General features: G+C 37.4%; 1 protein-coding gene across 1 annotated transcript in view; it reads right to left on the minus strand.

The window, feature by feature from the left end:
• UVRAG (UV radiation resistance associated) overlaps positions 1 to 13917 on the minus strand; it is a 274598-nt gene that overhangs the window by 215571 nt on the left and 45110 nt on the right. Inside the window, exon 5 of the mRNA XM_019726447.3 lies at positions 11885 to 11959. Coding sequence (XP_019582006.3) covers positions 11885 to 11959 — 75 coding nt within the window. The remainder of the gene's footprint in view (positions 1 to 11884; positions 11960 to 13917) is intronic.

Genomic DNA, 13917 nt, shown 5'->3' on the forward strand with positions numbered 1-13917 from the left:
GCAGAAATGGTCAGGAACTACTTAAACATAGAGAACTGGAATTCTGAGTAACAAGCTATCCAACTGATGACAGCCAAGGAGTGTATCCCAATAGAATATTTAATGATCTGGGTCAACAGAAGGTTCATTCATTCATTCAACAAATATTTATTAAATTATTGCTATGTGCCAGGCATGGTCCTAAATACTATGGATAAATTAGTGATGAAGATACACATTGTTCCTGCCCTAACGTAGCTTACATTCTAATACGAAAGAAAGACGACCAAATGGGCAATCAGAACAGAACAGGGTAAGGACCCGTCACAAGGGAAATGAAATGCCATTTGCTATGGGAGCACATAAGAGGGCACCCAAACTGGACTTAGCGGGTATTCACAGGAAACCATTCTATGGAAATGGGACCTAAGCTAAAACTGAGATGCATAAATTTTAGCATAAGAAAGTATTATGGGTGGGGTGCTTAGAAACCAGGAACCAGACCATAGCCAGATCTTATAAATCATTCATTAATTGCTCTGAAATGATCTGAATAAAGGAGAGCCATAACCAGCATTTCAACAAGATACATCTGGCTACAACATCAAGAACCAGGAAGGAAGTATGTAGATATTTAGCAGGTACCATCAGCAGTGATTCAAAAAAAGAGGGAGGGGTCCAGGATTTCCCCCTGTTCTAACATGAGAAAGCCGATGGATAGCAGTACCACTCACTGAACTAAGGAACACAACAGAAAGAGGGTTTTTTTGAAAGGGGGAGGGAAATTGGGCTCAGTTTGGGACTTGTACATTGTTTTATCTCTGAAATATTAAAGCAATTTGACACACATCTAGATATATGGGAATATAGACTGGAGATGAAGACTTGGCAGCGGGTTGAATCATCCAGATACAATAGGTTAATAAAAAGACAAAAGGCCCAAGTGGAAGCCAGAGGACAGTGGCTTAAGGACTGCACCAAAAGCTCTCCCCAGCAGGACTGTTGGTGTTCTCTGTTATTCTTCAAACTGTAAGTGAGCTTTGCAAGCAGCCCTTCTTCTACTTACTTAGTAGAATAAGAAACTATAATGGGCAAGGGGAAAAAAACAAAACAAAACAATGGCTCATTCTACTACCTGAGCACATTTTCAGATGCAATGTGTATATTTTTTTTAAATATAGTATTTATTTGTACAACTATTCCTAAAACAGCTACCTGATGAATCCATAAGACAGCCTGTGTTCCTATGTGTATATGTTCCTTTGGACATTAATACACTTTTAAGTGTCAGCCAAGTTAAAACAGAATAATTATGCAAGTATCTCCGTCAAGCACCTTCAAGCCGTGGGCACCAGATGCTTAACTTGTTAGGGAGGGGAGGCAAGCCCTCTTCTTAGACACTGAGCTGATGCTGAATATGTATTTTCCCCCAGGTTTTGTACAAGGTTTGGGATAAGAAAGGATGTTTTCCTCTCCCTCAAAACAGTGAAAACTAATGAGAAATAAGAATAGTGTCATTAAAAAAGGTATACAGGTACTGAAACTAAATCAATTCTTTTTTTTTTCTTTTTAATTTAAGTCAAGAGGGATGAAGAGATTCTTGTTCATACTTCAGTGTTTCAAACAACCCTCAAAAAATCATCACAATCATAGTCACACACTCCAAGTACAAAGTGGACTAATGTCATTAATGTTACGCCCTGACGTGAGGGCGGCAAGGGGCCCTGCTGAAGTAGCCATCCTTTAAATAAAAAGTATATTTTAGAATAGAGTAGAGATAGGAACCATGTGATCCTAGTAAACTTCATCCACTCATGGAAAAATATTTACTAAGCATAGTCTATGCTAAATCCTGGGGCTACAAAAGTGGGTGAGACACAACCTCAATCCTAAAGGAGCTTACACCCTAAGAGGAGGAAAGATGTATATACAAATTACTATCACTGTGAGAGAAGTGAGAGAGGAAGAAGAGGCAATAGTGATATCCTGTTAACTAGCATTAGTGGAGAGATTTTAAATAAAACAAAGGATTCCCAGCTCTGCAGATAAACCGAAACTATCGGGGGAGGGAGGGAATACAGTCAAGAATGCCCTCATCACAAATGTCAGAGAGAATAGTAAAAACTAGTTTTCAGAATTTTAAACAAAACAGAATTTTAAACTCTCTGAATCCCCTAGTGAGGACAAGTCTGGAGCTCTGTTTCTATTTACTTCTCAAGAATCTAAAATATCTATATGAAGAACCATGTTTGGCTTTGAATTTTCCGGTATCAAAATTCTGAAAAGCTCAGATTGTGCTAAGAAGACAAGAACTTCCAAATGCATAACAGGAAACGTGGCATTTTCCCAGATTATTCTCTGGCATCAATGAAGAGAGAGAATGGGGACCACACTGCAGCAGCAGGATTTATAAATATGAATTACAGGATAAGACGATTTTCCAAACATCTGTCAGAAGTTAATTTGATCCAAGAGAAAAGAGGGGAAAAAAAGACTCAGAGGGAAGCCAAATACAGTGACTAATGCACGGAACTTTTTGTGGATTTCAGTGGGCTGATGGCCTCATGGGCATTGCATGCCCACTCCACAATAATAAATACCCAAAGTCTGTGCAATACTGCACTTTGTACCATTCAAAGCACTTTCCCGTGTACTCTCTCATTTTATTCTCACAATGCACACAGTCTATCTCTGGTAAAAGGTAAAGACAGAGACTTAGTACTTTGACACGCTATATGAATTGCGGAGAAATGTGCAGATGCCACATAGCATAGTGTTTAAGAGAAAAAGCCTTTGAATAAGTCAGACCTGGATTTGAATCATGGACCTGCTACCTTACTAGCTATGTAATCTTGGGTCCGTAGTTTAATGTTCTCTTGTAGGGTACTTTACCAGTAAAATGATGATAACTATCTCATGGGGTTGTTACACAAATTAAATAAAAACACGTAAAACAACCGATATAGTGTCTGACATAAAGTAGGCATTTCGAAAATGAAAACTAACAACAGTCGTCCTCAAAAGTTCTGTACCTACCTGGTGTAATACTGTGACTAGGCTATCACACCAGCTCAAACAACTCAGAAACAAAGTTTTACCCTGGATTTAAACTGAGCTCACATACCTGGATGTTTTATAATAAAGCAGGCAGCTATTAGACACAGCCCCTTAGAATCTGTCTAGTCTTTGTTTCTTATATTTTGTAATAGGGGGCAGAAGGTACAAAGGAAACTAAATAGGATATGTGTAGAAATTAGCTATTTTTATGATTTTCCTACTTTTGCTTGAGACCTGGACAGAAATTATACGATAGCCCTTTCTTTGTCGTTAAAACACAGGCTACTAGGGACCCTTAATCCCTACTTCTGAACGTTCTGCTTATGGACTGTGTGGAATGCACTTTGGAAACAAGTTAGCATCCATTAATTTGACTAGCAAGAGGAAGTGGCCATCTTTTTAATTTCTCAGTTCCATAAAGTTAACTAAATGGAACTCTCTTAACTTTTCTAGAAAGGTTTCAACATCTTTATCCTGAAAACGAAAAACTAATAGCTGCCCACTTCAGCTGCTGTAAGTTAAAGACGATCTAACAGCACGTGATCACAATCAAAGTTAATCAAGTTAAATGATGAAAGAAACCTCAAAAAGAAATTAAATGATGAAAATATCTATCCATCACTTTTACATAGGTGACACAGTGTAATGAAGAAAGTACGTATCTAGAAAAAAAGAGATATGTTCTGATCCTGGTCTGCCACTAACTCATCCTGAGATCTTGGTCATTCACTTACTCCCCAAATACTTATTGTGTACCTATTAGATGCCTGCTTATTAGATTACTATTACTACTACTAAAACTACTAATAATAGATGCTCTACCTTCCTCAGAAGCCATTTGTAAGGATGGAGTTAATCATTTATAACAAATCCTTAAAAGTAAAAGAGCTACAAAAGTAAGTATGTAGTGGTTTTATTCTATTACATATTACACGTATATGACATTATCGCTATGTCTAACTTACATCTACAGCATGAAACTAACTTGCCATGTCAAGTTCAAGAGTTCATGAGGCTCCCTGAGCCTCAGTTTCTTCATCCATGAAATAGGGGCAGTGAGCTAGATGACTCTAGTACTCCCTCCAGTGTTAATCAGCTAATTAGGATAGTCTTACTTTTGAGATGAGGAACCTAAAACTAAGAGAGGTTAAGTGACTTGCTCAAGGAACACGGTACCAGAACAAAACTGGGATTAGAATTCAGGCTTTCTGCTTTTGAAAAGCAGTCCTTGAAAAATGTAAAATAGGATTTTTCATTCGTACAGGCTCTCAGACCATAAAACTTCCTGTTGTCCCTAAATCTTTAATCTCAGCTTGACTGTGTACCTGCGATGATCAAGTTATGGGGCTGCATTTGTGAAATTAATCACCACGTTGCTATTTTAATCTCTTGGGAGTTTCATTCCAAAAAGATTTGATCCTTTTTTGTTGGATTCTATTTCTGCTCTTTTTTCCCCTTTACAATGAGAAAGCATTGCCATCTACTGGCCTCTGAAGACACTGCTGTTACAGTTTTTAGTCTGAGAAAAGAATTCTTACCAAGCTAATGCTTTTTGCACGTGGTCAAAAACACAACAGTTAAGCGTTATTATGACAGTATGAGTTCATAAAAATAAAACTCCAAAAGTTGGAGCTGGAGGTAAAGTCGGGTGGGAGAGAGAAATGGTATTCCCTCAAGATTTTTAATCTCAATTACTGTCACGATAGTCCTAACCACAGCAAGCACTCACCTGCATTCATTAATACATTTTATTGAGCCCCCGTACATGGCAGCGCTGTGCAACAGACACAGCTGACGTAATGGTAAGCATTATGTGATCCCTCTTATCAACAGGTTTAGAGCCTAGTGAGTAGTAGTTTCCATTGATTATTGAACCCTATTCATGGGCCATGCTTGGAATATCCATTATCACCTTTAATCTATGATGAGGTAGAAATTATCTCCATTTACAGATGAGAAAACAAATGCAGAGATAACTCACTTTGTCCAAGAGCTCTCTTACAGGTAAGCAGCAGTGCCTGGAATTAAATTCACATCAATCTGATTCCAAAACCCAATTCTTAACCACCACGAGTGTGCGTGCATCCAGGTAGCTGTCAGCCTCCTCCCAGAAAGTAGATGTCAAAAGGAAATTCAGGTAAAGATGATCTTACATGTCTATATTAAAGGCAAAACCTCCTGAACTTGGATCTGCAAGGGTTCCAGCTTATTGGATAAAAAGATGGCCCAACAGCCTCTCATTCCCCGTCTCCTCAATTGCCATCGTAGCAGTTAAATCCACCCAGAAAACACCGCTCCTGGCCACCCTGTCTTATTCACCAACTCCCATCCCCCCCGACTTCAAGCTATAAGTGTTCCTCTCTGTTTTTCGACAGTCCCCAAACATTAAACAGAACACCTGTTCCTAAGGTGCTCTTCAAATTATTTAAGGTTTGCTATAATTCACCTGTGTTATCTGCACGACCCAAATAACTGATATCAAAAACAATTTTTCAAACCAAAGCCATTTGTAAACTGGAGTTATTCTGGAATATATGTAATTTTATCTCCTCAACTAAAAAGAATAAATATTTGTGAATCTGTGTCTAATACTTTTTTTATCCCCAGTACCTGTGAGATAATAAAATAAATACATATATTGGTCTCTGCCCCCAGCTCCTGGGACAGAGCTCTTAAAGCCCTTGTAATTTCCTAAGTGATAAAAGCCTACAAGCATCTTTGTTCCAATATTTGGTCTTTGATCCCAGTTCCTGACACAGGGCTCTTGAACACCTTGTAATTTCCTGGGTGTGTGTCTTTTGTTCTAACGAGGGAACTCTGCTGGATGGCTCCTGGATGAGGGGTGGTCACTGGAAAGACCTAGCCAGGATTAGAAGCTTGGAATTTTCAGCCCTGCCGCCAATCCTCCAGAGAGGGGAGAGGGGCTGAAAATGGAATGATCGATCATGCCTACATGACGAAGCCTCCATAAGATTCTGAAGGTACAGGGTTCAGACTCGTGCACTGTTGATGGGAATGCAGACTGGTGCAGCCGCTATGGAAAACAGTGTGGAGGTTCCTCAAAAAAACTAGAAATGGACATACCATACATACGACCCAGCAATTGCACATCTGGGTATTCATCCAAAGGAAATGAAAACACTAATTTGAAAAGATATACGCACCCCTATGTTCATTACAGCATTATTTATAATAGCCAAGATATAGAAGCAGCCTAGATGTCCATCAATAGATGAATGGATAAAGAAGATGTGGTAATTATATACAATGGAATATTACTCAGCCATAAAAAAGAAAAGGAATCTTGCCATTTGCAACATGTATGGCTCTAGAGGGCAAACTAAGTGAAATAAATCAGGAAGAGAAAGACAAATACCATATGGTTTCACTTATATGTGGAATGTAAAAACAAAACAAAACAGACTCATAGAAACAGATACTGAAAGGATGGTTACCACAAAGGAGGGAGTGGGGGAATGGGTGAAAAGGGGAAGGGGAATTTAGTCAATAATATCATGATACATTTGCACCGTGATAGATGATTACTAGAATTGGTGAGCTGATCACACTGTAAGGTATCAATATGTCAAATCACTGCATTGTACACCTGAAACTAATATAACCAATACAGACTGTACACCAATTGTACTTATATACTTAAAGTAAAAAGGAAGGAAGGAAGGAAGGAAGGAAGGAAGGAAGGAAGGAAGGAAGGAAGGAAGGAAGGAAGGAAGGAAGGAAATCCTTTTTGGGAAAAAGGTAACAAGACAAAAGTTCTGAGCAAATAAATAATTTCATCTTTTAGACCATAGTGGCTGAAGGCACTTTAAGTAATATGGTCAGAGAGAAGATTAACAGCAACATGATCATCAGAAGTAATAATGAAAGTGCTTCTGAATACAGCTAATGTAAAAAAACCAAGAATGCTAAGGAAGTGATCAAGAAAAAATTTAGTTACTGTTTTAAAAGTTGCTTTAAAACATGCTTCCTTATTGCTTCATGAGTGTAATTCTTACTCTCCTGTATACTGTGTTTCCCCAAAAATAAGACCTAGCCAGACCATCAGCTCAAATGCGTCTTTTGGAGCAAAAATTAATATAAGACCCGGTCTTATTTTACTATAAGACCAGGTATAATATAATATAATATAATATAATATAATATAATATAATATAATAATATAAATACTGGGTCTTATATTAATTTTTGCTCCAAAAGACGCATTAGAGCTGATGCCTGGCTAGGTCTTATTTTGGGGGAAACACGATAGAACACACATTATTAAAATACAATCCTGTTCTGACAGCCTTGTTGCTTCAGCAGTTTTTAAATCCTTCATGCTGTATTTCACACACAGACATGCTAACCATTAACAGTTACTGTGATTACAAATATATTTGGACTTATTTCTACCACTGCCTCTGTGCTACAAGTTTCTGTTTACTATTTGTTTTCATTTCTGTTCTCCTTTTCTGTCTCCTATCAAGTTAACAAAGTTTTCTACACTTTATCTTCCCTTTTCTCCCTCTGTTAATTAAAAATCTGTGTTGTTTCTAGTCATTACTAGTTATCTTTAAATGTTTAACATGCATACTTGACCGCAAATTTTTCTAAGAAATTCTACAGCTGGTTAGAATCTCTATTTGTCTCCCAGACAAAACAGTGACCTCGATGAGTCTTCCATCCTTAAACCCCCTCCCTCACCTTATTATTGTCTGGAGCAATGCTTCTCAAACTCTCTGTGGGAAAGCACCAGTTGCTTTTCCTTCAACCCCTTGCAAACCAATACTTTCGGAAAGTACAATAAAAAGGCATAATAATGTCAAATTGCCATAAAAGTTTTGAAACATTTACTTTCAATTTTTTTACTTGGCGCACCACATACTGGTGATAGATGGTCATTGGATTGGTTCTGGTCCACATACTATACTTTGAATAACAATGCTCTAGTTTGTTTTAACTTAAAACACAGAAACTTACTATACATTAGTTTTTGTTTGCTTATTAGTTTATAGGCAGTAGTTAATTCACTAACGTTTGAACCATTTTTATGCAGCTTGCTGTAACTTGCTGTTACTACCCACATCTCCCCTTTGGAATCACTTCTCGGTCTGCATCATTCACTATAGCACAGAGAAAGGGTCTGTGGGTAATAAACTCGCAATCTTTGTACACTTAAAATTGTCTCTGTCACTCCTGACTGAAAGTTCACAATAAATAGAATTATACATGAATAGTTAACAGCACTTTGAAGATACATTTCTTCTGGCATCTACCGTTGCTGATGAGACATTGGCTGTCAGCCTAATTCATGTAATATTTTCGTTCTCCCTGCTAGCTTTTAAGATTTTCCCTTTTAGAATTATCCTTATAGATCTGCAGTTTCTCAAAGATGTCTAAGACGTCTCAGAGAGAGCCCTAGCTTAGCATTTAGTGCTCATTTTGCTCAGAGGAGTACATCTTTCAGCCTATGCCCAAAGCTTCTGCTTCCGCCCACTTCTTTATGTTTCTATTGCAATTCTGTTTCAAAGATAATCATTATCTTGCTTTTTGTTTCTTTGCATTAGTAAGGCAGGTCCTCTTTAAATTTCTGATTTCATCAGTCATTGCTTTTTGTTTGATGCAGCAGAGGGATCAAAGTATACACTTACGAGGCCATCTTGACAAGAAACACTGATTTCTTACAAAAGAAAAAATAAATGCTTTTTAAGGTGCTGCCTCTATGTCAGGTGTTCATTTGAAAGCTGGTACAGGGGCAAGATAAGTGGGACTTACAAGTTTACAAAACTCATTAACTGAAGGACTATATAATAAAATGTACCACTTACGACAATCATATATTCAATAGTCATTTATTGACCATTTGGTCTTGAATCTCTCAGCTCTGCTACTTAGTAGCTGTGTCATCTTGGGAAACTGACCTGTGCCAGTTCCTCTTCTATATAAGAACAATTGTGAGCTTTAAATGAGGTAAAATATGTAAAGCACTTACAATAAATAGTGCCTGGCATATATGTTTCCACACAGGAGAAAAACTTCCCACTTTATTTCCCAGGGGAGAAGGTAATTAAAAGAACATTTGCAGTTTTTTCACATCCTTCACGCACTCCTCCCTAAGACCCGCAGATGACTTATCTGATTGTTGAGCTTGGGAGATGAAACTGAGCGTGATTGCCTCGGTCCTTTCTGCTCCCCTCCCATTCAGGAACAGCCTGTCTAAAACACACAAGAATTCTGCTCTGGGCAAGAAGGATCAGGCTTTGTTCCTGTAAGGGGAAGATCCCAGTTTTGCTTGCTTTTTTTGTTTTTTGTGCGTGAAGGTTCAATTAGAAAGGAAGTATACTCGTAGGACAACAGCTCTGACGGCCATTCCAGAAAAAGAGTTCCAAAATTGCTTTGAAGGGTGGACTAGGCGCTGGCATCGGTGCGTAGCTTCCCAAGGGGAGTACTCCGAAGGTGACCGTAGTGATATTCAGCAGTGAGGTATGTAGCACTTTTTCTAGGATGAGTTCGTGAACTTAATTGTCTGACCTCATATACCTATGTCAAAGGTATACATAAGATGTTGATACACTACAGGGTCTCAGAAGATAAGGACTTTATAATAAAGAAAGAAGAAAAGCGTATCAGAGCCTAAACTGAGTCCTGAAGAAGTCACCAAGAATAGCTTCCATTATGCCAAATCCAATGGGCAATTTTCAGTTCTCATCTTATTTGACCACTCCTCAAAAGAGAAAAACAAAACAAAACAAAAACCTCTCTCTTTGGCCTCAGAGACTGTATAAGAGATTTCACTCTCTTTCCCTTATTTGCCTCTCGCCACTCCTTCTCAGTCACCTTTTCCAATGCCTCTTCCTCTATTTGGTCTTTAACAGTTAGACGTCATCAAGAGTTGGTTACTAAGCTCCTTTTTTTCTCACTGTAGAGCCTGTCCTTAGTCTATCTTATCTGTACTCAAGACTTCACTGACTATTGGCCCCATACTTATATCTCTAACTCACTTCTCTCCTCTAACTCCAGACTCATACCATGTTTCCCCGAAAATAAGACCTAGCCAGACCATCAGCTCTAATGTGTCTTTTGGAGCAAAAATTAATATAAGACCGGGTCTTATGTAATATTGCATAAGACCCGGTCTTATTACATTACATTACATTACATTACATTACATTACATTACATTACATTACATTACATTACATTACATAAGACCCAGTCTTATATTAAAATAAGACTGGGTCTTATATTAATTTTTGCTCCATAAGACGCATTAGAGATGATGGTCCGGCTGGGTCTTATTTCCGAGGAAACACGGTATATCCAAATGCCTACTTAACATCTCCACATGGCTAACCTGAAGGCATCTCAAAGTCCATATGATCAAATCTCAACTCAGGATCTGCACCCACCAATCCGTCTGCCTCCAGTGTCCTTAGTTTTCTCAGTGTTTGGCACCTTTATCCATCCAGTTACTTCACCCAAGCCAGAAACCCAAAAGCCATCCTTAACACCTCCTTTTTCCTTGTACCCCAAATTCAAACCATACCAAATCCTAATGGCTTTACCTCCTAAAACTCTCTTAAATCCATCTTCTCTCTAATCTACCACAACCCTGTTATTCCAAAGTATCAGCACCTCTTACCTAATACACTGGAAGATCCTCCTTACTGTCTTCCCTCATGTATTCTTGTATCTTTTACAATCAATCTTTACTGCAGCCAGAGTGAAATTATTAAAACCCAAATCTATATCTGTGCCGGGCTAAAAATCCTTTAACACGCTCCACCGCTATTAGGATAAAATCCTATAAAAGGTTCTGTATGATGTGTTCCTTACCCACCTCCCCAGCCTCATAGGGTATCATTCTCCCTCATCACTCTGACCTTCATTCAGTCCCTAAAACTCACCATGTCCGGTTCCACTACATGGCCTTCCAACATGTTACCCTTCTCTGCCTGGAATGTGCTCTATTCAGCCCCACTCCCTCCACATAGTTCACTTTCACTCATCCTCTGGATTGTAACCTTAAAAGTCATGTCGCCAAGAAGACCTTTCTTGAGTCACTAGAGTGGGTAATAAGGTCCTTATTACACATTTTAATAGCACTTACCACCATTTGTGTTTGTATATTTATTTGTCAGGTTCCTTTATCACTGCTTGTCTCTTCCATATATTCCATGACAATAGGAAAATATCCATTTGCTCACTACTGTACCCTTAGCTCTTAGAGCACAGTAGCTGACATTCAGCAGGTGCTCAATAAATAGTTGTTGAATGAATGGAGCATTCTAGCAATAGCATTTAAGACAACCAAGAATTATGAAGTAACATGATCACTAAGAGCAAACAATACAGAAAACGTGCCTCATTGGTTTGTAGCTATTACTAAGTGGGATAAGTGGGCATAGTACCATAAATACTAGTAGGTACTTGGTAAACATGGATTCTCTTTCCTTTCCTTTCTCTAATCGCCTGTAGCTATATAGTGCTGACTATAATATAACCTGATTCATAATTTCTTAAATGTACTGAAAGTTGTAAAAGCTATCTGAAACATTTAGTAAAATTGTATTGCATCTAATCAAAATTCACCATTCTTAACTCCCAAAGAATTATGTAGGATAAGGAAAAAACAGTTCAGATTTTCTTTTAAAAAATGAAGAGAACCTGGATTCAGAAAACATGAATCGGGGTGGTTACAAAATAAGTTTTCATTTTAAAAGGCTTCCACCCTAAGCCACACTACACAACAAACTTACAGTGGTTCTGTTTACACAGAGCATTTTACCATACAAGTCAAGGCACAGCCGCACTAAACAAAACTCATAGCACCAAGAAAGTCCTCTTACCTTATGTTCAAACGGAGCACCATAGTAGCCATCATTCAGTCCAAAAATTATTTCATTTTGGTTGCGGGCATGAATCTAAGAGAAGAGGAAAACATACTATTAGTTCTCCTCATTCCAATCAAGTTTTAATATCACCAGAGAATGAAGTACAACAGGACACCTCAATGCTGAAAAACCAGTTGGTGGTACGTAACAAGCCAGCAGAAAACAAATCATTATCACCAGACCAAGTAATCAACTGAGAGTTTCCTGCTTTAGTCAAAGGTCTCACAAAACCATCACGAGATCACAGGCACCATCATTCACACGTATTTTCCACAAACACTTCTTGAGGTTGCTATGGGAAGACTATTCCTAAATTATATTCAGAGGCATACCATACATTTACTTATCTCAGAGAAAACACAATCCAGCTAATCTATAAAATACTTTTAAAAATATGAAGATCTAGAAAAAATAAGATTAGTATTTTCTATTTTCAAAAAGACAGTGTAAAGATGATATCCAATCCCTACAGTCTTTATACGTCTACTAATTACTGTCTGCATACCACTCTCTTTCAAATGCAACTAATTGGAGCTTCAGTCAGTGCCACCTCAAATTAAACTTCACCTAAAAGGTGGGAGAATTAAAATTTTTAAATTGAAGAGCTAAAATAAAAAAACTTAAAATAGTACAAAGTATCCAATTGTGAAACATGAAAATAGATTTAGTGACCTGATCAGAAAGAGTTGTAGCTAAAGAAATTTTAGTTTCTTCAGTAAAAGATTAAGTGAGAGTACAAGTTGAGGAAAGACAAGAAGGATTACCAGAATATTCGATCTCCTTTGTCTAGTTACAGACAAAATAGCCAAAACCAGCAGCAGAAAATTCCTGTGAACATTCATCTGACTTCCATAGCTCCTACCTCTACTATTAAAGCAAAATTAATCACACGCTCCCTGTTCACCGACAACATTTACTCAACTGAATCCACCACCACCAAAAGATGAGTCTACAATAATACATTTATACTGAAAACTATAAATCAATCTCATTTTATAAGAGAAAAGAGAAAGCATCATGAAATCAATTTTAAGATTAGAAGGTACCTGAAATTTTACAAACATAAAATATTTTATACACATATATACCTAGGGTAATAAAAGATTAAAATTATATGCATCTAAATGTTAACAATGGTTGTCACTGGGCAGAAGGATTACACATCATTTTTTATTCTCTTTTCTGAGCTTTTAAAAAATGTTCAAATTGTCCACAAAGAACATGTATTACTTTTAAAATTGGAAGAAAATTACCATTAAAGAAGGGAGAAGGACTACCCTCAGGAGCAAATTTAATGTGAGGGGAAACTTCTCAGAGCATCAGCTTCATGACAATGGTATTAAATAGTTTGCTGAAAATAAGAGACAACGTGATCTGCGTTCTAATTCAAACTACAACTGTTTGATAAGGAACCTGACTTGTTTATCTTTATAGCCCTAGTGCACTCCACCTAACATATGAGTATAGTAGGTAACCAATATGAATGGTCCATGCCCTAATTTCCTCATCAGCCAAAACCGGAAAATACTCCTTGCTCTATCTTACAGGGGTGTCACAAAGATTAAATTAGATAATTGGATATGAAAGTACTTTTAGAAATTAGACATGAACAATATTGGGGGGAATCTAATAATCTATCAGAATCAGGCAACCATAAAGCTCACAAAGATCACTTTGCTTTTGAAGTAATAAAGAAGAAAAATATGCTTAAAAAAACAAATACTCCACACTACTACGTACTGTGTTTCCCCGAAAATAAGATCTAGCCGGACAATCAGCTCTAACGCATCTTTTGGAGCAAAAATTAAAATAAGACCCGGTCTTATATATTATATAATGTTATGCTATATTATATTATATATTATATTATATTATATTATATTATTATTATATTATATTATAGTAAAATAAAACCGGGTCTTATATTAATTTTTGCTCCAAAAGACGCATTAGAGCTGATTGCCTGGCTAGGTCTTATTTTCGGGGAA

Source organism: Rhinolophus sinicus, chromosome 14 (assembly GCF_057876585.1).
Source record: "Rhinolophus sinicus isolate RSI-liver-muscle chromosome 14, RSI-T2T, whole genome shotgun sequence".
Classification (NCBI taxonomy): Eukaryota; Metazoa; Chordata; class Mammalia; order Chiroptera; family Rhinolophidae; genus Rhinolophus; species Rhinolophus sinicus.